The 5,896-nt window shown below is 46.3% G+C and overlaps 1 protein-coding gene across 1 annotated transcript in view; it reads left to right on the top strand.

Annotated features, from left to right (window-relative positions):
- LOC135573596 (disintegrin and metalloproteinase domain-containing protein 12-like) overlaps nt 1-5,896 on the top strand; it is a 308,097-nt gene continuing 302,201 nt past the window's right edge. The window contains 1 exon segment of the mRNA XM_065022859.1: nt 1-578. Coding sequence (XP_064878931.1) covers nt 428-578 — 151 coding nt within the window. The 5' untranslated portion in view covers nt 1-427.

Here is a 5,896-nt window from a genome sequence, read left to right as displayed (position 1 = left end):
TCCGTAAAGAGCGCTTCTGGAGAAGCACATGGTCTCGTTAACGAAAGACAACACTTCGTCTGTAAATTCCTTTTTGGAGGAACTCCCTAACTGTTGTCATCGGAAGGAAAATAAACGACCACGACTACCTATTTCAATGTAGTGAATGACACGTTTACTGGTCAAATTGCGGGGCTTCTCTCCAAAGTGCTTGATGCGCTTTTAACATCGTTGGATGTAAAGTCTGTTACAGGGGAGTCGGAGGTTGCTGGGGTGGAGCGGGTGAGGACTGAGAAGGATTTCCTAACCGTCTCTCTTTCCTCTTGATCATATTTCATGAAGTCATTTGGGTGTTACACATCAGCTGTTCCACTGTATTTTATGGTCGTGCTGCCGTGAGACAGTTGGATAGTCTCGACCCGTTCATCCGCTGCCGTACACCCGCACAATGACCTACCAGCGGACCTCCGGGAGTCAGACCTACGGGAGTCAGACCTACGGGAGTCAGAAGTTTACCGTGTTTTTGATAGCTCTTCACGTCTTGTCAATTACAATATGCTCCGGTGAAGATGTGCGCTCCTCCAACAAGACCACTGAAGGTAAGAACTGGAGACCGAATTAAATGTATTTTGACAAATGCATTATTTATTCTAGACGAATCAAAGAAAACAGGCGCTACATTTAAAAAAAATCTGAATCATTGTCTGACAACTATATCTGACATTTCCCCCTAGGCACACACTGGTTGAATCAACGTTGTTACCACGTAATTTAAATGAAATAACGTTGAACCAACGTGGGTTCAGTCTTTTGTATGTTTGGTTTCTGTGTAACAGTATAACTTTAGACCGCCCCCTCGCCCCATACCCGGGCGCGAACCAGGTATCCTCTGCACACATCAACAACAGTCACCCACGAAGCCACGTTACCCATCGCTCCACAAAAGCTGCGGCCCTTGCAGAGCAAGCGGAGACCCCCTGGTATTACATGGTGTTGACAGAACCGATTGAAACGCTATTTAGCGCGCACCACCGCTAATTAGCCAGCCGTTTCACATCCGTTACATCTGCATCATTCTTTAAATCAGTGAAATCAATATGCTGGCGTTATAAACACTTGGTTATAACACTCATATAATGTACGACGCCCCGCTATAATATTCAATCAGAAAATAACCTGGGTAAGGTGTCATTGGAGCAAGGTGCAAGATTTATGCAATTATGAATTGTAAAACATTTAGAAATTAGGTAGATGGAGAGATTGCAGTTTCACTGATGATATTCTATTAAGATGAAGGTCTGGCAACCATCTTAAAACCATGACAACTTTAGTGGAATAATAGTTGAAAGTTAACTAATATCAAGAGCAGAACACATCAATCACATCTTATTCAGATGGTTTAGAGGAGCAGAGCAGACAGACAGGCCTTTAGGAGAACAGAGCAGACAGACAGACCTTTAGGAGAACAGAACAGACAGACAGACCTTTAGGAGAACAGAACAGACAGACAGACAGACAGACCTTTAGGAGAACAGAACAGAGCAGTCAGACAGACCTTTAGGAGAACAGAACAGACAGACAGACCTTTAGGAGAACAGAACAGACAGACAGACAGACCTTTAGGAGAACAGAACAGAGCAGACAGACAGACCTTTAGGAGAACAGAACAGACAGACAGACCTTTAGGAGGACAGAGCAGACAGACAGACATTTAGGAGAACAGAACAGACAGACAGACAGACAGACCTTTAGGAGAACAGAACAGAGCAGTCAGACAGACCTTTAGGAGAACAGAGCAGACAGACAGACAGACCTTTAGGAGAACAGAACAGAACAGACAGACCTTTAGGAGAACAGAACAGACAGACCTTTAGGAGAACAGAGCAGACAGACAGACAGACCTTTAGGAGAACAGAACAGACAGACCTTTAGGAGAACAGAGCAGACAGACAGACAGACCTTTAGGAGAACAGAACAGACAGACAGACAGACAGACAGACAGACATTTAGGAGAACAGAGCAGAGCAGACAGACAGACCTTTAGGAGAACAGAACAGAGCAGACAGACAGACCTTTAGGAGAACAGAGCAGAGCAGACAGACAGACCTTTAGGAGAACAGAACAGAGCAGACAGACCTTTAGGAGAACAGAACAGACAGACAGAAAGACAGACCTTTAGGAGAACAGAACAGAGCAGACAGACAGACCTTTAGGAGAACAGAACAGAGCAGACAGACAGACCTTTAGGAGAACAGAACAGACAGACAGACAGACCTTTAGGAGAACAGAACAGAGCAGACATACAGACCTTTGGGAGAACAGAACAGACAGACAGACCTTTAGGAGAACAGAACAGAGCAGACAGACAGACCTTCAGCAGAACAGAACAGAGCAGACAGACATACCTTTAGGAGAACAGAACAGTCAGACAGACCTTTAGGAGAACAGAACAGAGCAGTCAGACAGACCTTTAGGAGAACAGAACAGACAGACCTTTAGGAGAAAAAAACAGAGCAGTCAGACAGACCTTTAGGAGAACAGAACAGACAGACCTTTAGGAGAACAGAACAGAACAGTCAGACAGACCTTTAGGAGAACAGAACAGAGCAGTCAGACAGACCTTTAGGAGAACAGAACAGAACAGACAGACAGACCTTTAGGAGAACAGAACAGAGCAGTCAGACAGACCTTTAGGAGAACAGAACAGAACATACAGACAGACAGACCTTTAGGAGAACAGAACAGAGCAGACAGACAGACCTTTCGGAGAACAGAACAGAGCAGACAGACAGACCTTTCGGAGAACAGAACAGAGCAGACAGACAGACCTTTAGGAGAACAGAACAGAGCAGACAGACAGACCTTTAGGAGAACAGAGCAGAGCAGACAGACAGACCTTTAGGAGAACAGAACAGACAGACAGACAGACCTTTAGGAGAACAGAGCAGACAGCCAGACCTTTAGGAGAACAGAACAGAGCAGACATACAGACCTTTAGGAGAACAGAACAGAGCAGACAGACAGACCTTTAGGAGAACAGAACAGAGCAGACAGACAGACCTTCAGCAGAACAGAACAGAGCAGACAGACAGACCTTTAGGAGAACAGAACAGAGCAGACAGACAGACCTTTTGGAGAACAGAACAGAACAGAGCAGACAGACAGACCGTTAGGAGAACAGAACAGAGCAGACAGCCAGACCTTTAGGAGAACAGAACAGTGCAGTCAGACAGACCTTTAGGAGAACAGAGCAGACAGACAGACCTTTAGGAGAACAGAACAGAGCAGACAGACAGACCTTTCGGAGAACAGAACAGAGCAGACAGACAGACCTTTAGGAGAACAGAACAGAGCAGACAGACAGACCTTTCGGAGAACAGAACAGAGCAGACAGCCAGACCTTTCGGAGAACAGAACAGAGCAGACAGACAGACCTTTAGGAGAACAGAACAGAGCAGACAGACCTTTAGGAGAACAGAACAGAGCAGACAGACAGACCTTTAGGAGAACAGAACAGAGCAGACAGACAGACCTTTAGGAGAACAGAACAGAGCAGAAAGACAGACCTTTCGGGGGAACAGAACAGAGCAGACAGACAGACCTTTAGGAGAACAGAACAGAGCAGACAGACATACCTTTAGGAGAACAGAACAGAGCAGTCAGACAGACCTTTAGGAGAAGAGAACAGAGCAGACAGACAGACCTTTAGGAGAACAGAACAGAGCAGACAGCAAGACATTTAGGAGAACAGAACAGAGCAGTCAGACAGACCTTTAGGAGAACAGAACAGAGCAGTCAGACAGACCTTTAGGAGAACAGAACAGAGCAGACAGCCAGACCTTTAGGAGAACAGAACAGAGCAGACATACAGACCTTTAGGAGAACAGAACAGAGCAGACAGCCATACCTTTAGGAGAACAGAACAGAGCAGACAGACAGACCTTTAGGAGAACAGAACAGAGCAGACAGCCAGACCTTTAGGAGAACAGAACAGAGCAGACAGAAAGACCTTTAGGAGAACAGAACAGAGCAGTCAGACAGACCTTTAGGAGAACAGAACAGAGCAGACAGACGGACCTTTAGGAGAACAGAACAGAGCAGACAGACAGACCTTTAGGAGAACAGAACAGAGCAGACAGCCAGACCTTTAGGAGAACAGAACAGACAGACAGACAGACCTTTAGGAGAACAGAACAGAGCAGACAGCCAGACCTTTAGGAGAACAGAACAGACAGACAGACAGACCTTTAGGAGAACAGAGCAGACAGCCAGACCTTTAGGAGAACAGAACAGAGCAGACAGACAGACCTTTAGGAGAACAGAACAGACAGACCTTTAGGAGAACAGAACAGAACAGTCAGACAGACCTTTAGGAGAACAGAACAGAGCAGACAGACAGACCTTTAGGAGAACAGAACAGTGCAGACAGACAGACCTTTAGGAGAACAGAACAGAGCAGACAGCCAGACCTTTCGGAGAACAGAACAGAGCAGACAGACAGACCTTTAGGAGAACAGAACAGAGCAGACAGACAGACCTTTAGGAGAACAGAACAGAGCAGACAGACAGACCTTTAGGAGAACAGAACAGAGCAGACAGACCTTTAGGAGAACAGAACAGAGCAGACAGCCAGACCTTTAGGAGAACAGAACAGACAGACAGACAGACCTTTAGGAGAACAGAGCAGACAGCCAGACCTTTAGGAGAACAGAACAGAGCAGACAGACAGACCTTTAGGAGAACAGAACAGACAGACCTTTAGGAGAACAGAACAGAACAGTCAGACAGACCTTTAGGAGAACAGAACAGAGCAGACAGACAGACCTTTAGGAGAACAGAACAGTGCAGACAGACAGACCTTTAGGAGAACAGAACAGAGCAGACAGCCAGACCTTTCGGAGAACAGAACAGAGCAGACAGACAGACCTTTAGGAGAACAGAACAGAGCAGACAGACAGACCTTTAGGAGAACAGAACAGAGCAGACAGACAGACCTTTAGGAGAACAGAACAGAGCAGACAGACCTTTAGGAGAACAGAACAGAACAGAGCAGACAGACCTTTAGGAGAACAGAACAGAGCAGACAGACCTTTAGGAGAACAGAACAGACAGACAGACAGACAGACAGACCTTTAGGAGAACAGAACAGAACAGAGCAGACAGACCTTTAGGAGAACAGAACAGAGCAGACAGACCTTTAGGAGAACAGAACAGAGCAGACAGACCTTTAGGAGAACAGAACAGACAGACAGACAGACAGACAGACCTTTAGGAGAACAGAACAGAACAGACAGACAGACCTTTAGGAGAACAGAACAGAACAGAGCAGACAGACCTTTAGGAGAACAGAGCAGAGAGACAGACCATCAGGAGAACAGAGCAGACAGACAGACCATCAGGAGAACAGAGCAGAACAGTCAGACAGACAGACCATCAGGAGAATAGAGCAGTCAGACAGACCATCAGGAGAATAGAGCAGTCAGACAGACCATCAGGAGAACAGAACAGTCAGACAGACCATCAGGAGAACAGAGCAGACAGACAGACAGACCATCAGGAGAATAGAGCAGTCAGACAGACCTTTCGGAGAACAGAACAGAGCAGACAGACAGACCTTTAGGAGAACAGAACAGAGCAGACAGACCTTTAGGAGAACAGAACAGAACAGAGCAGACAGACCTTTAGGAGAACAGAACAGAGCAGACAGACCTTTAGGAGAACAGAACAGACAGACAGACAGACAGACAGACCTTTAGGAGAACAGAACAGAACAGAGCAGACAGACCTTTAGGAGAACAGAACAGAGCAGACAGACCTTTAGGAGAACAGAACAGAGCAGACAGACCTTTAGGAGAACAGAACAGACAGACAGACAGACAGACAGACCTTTAGGAGAACAGAACAGAACAGACAGACA

The sequence above is a fragment of the Oncorhynchus nerka genome, linkage group LG10 (genome assembly GCF_034236695.1).
Source record: "Oncorhynchus nerka isolate Pitt River linkage group LG10, Oner_Uvic_2.0, whole genome shotgun sequence".
In the NCBI taxonomy this organism is placed as follows: domain Eukaryota; kingdom Metazoa; phylum Chordata; class Actinopteri; order Salmoniformes; family Salmonidae; genus Oncorhynchus; species Oncorhynchus nerka.
The sequence above is the reverse complement of the archived record's forward strand: the minus strand, read 5'-3'. Positions and strand labels throughout refer to the sequence as shown.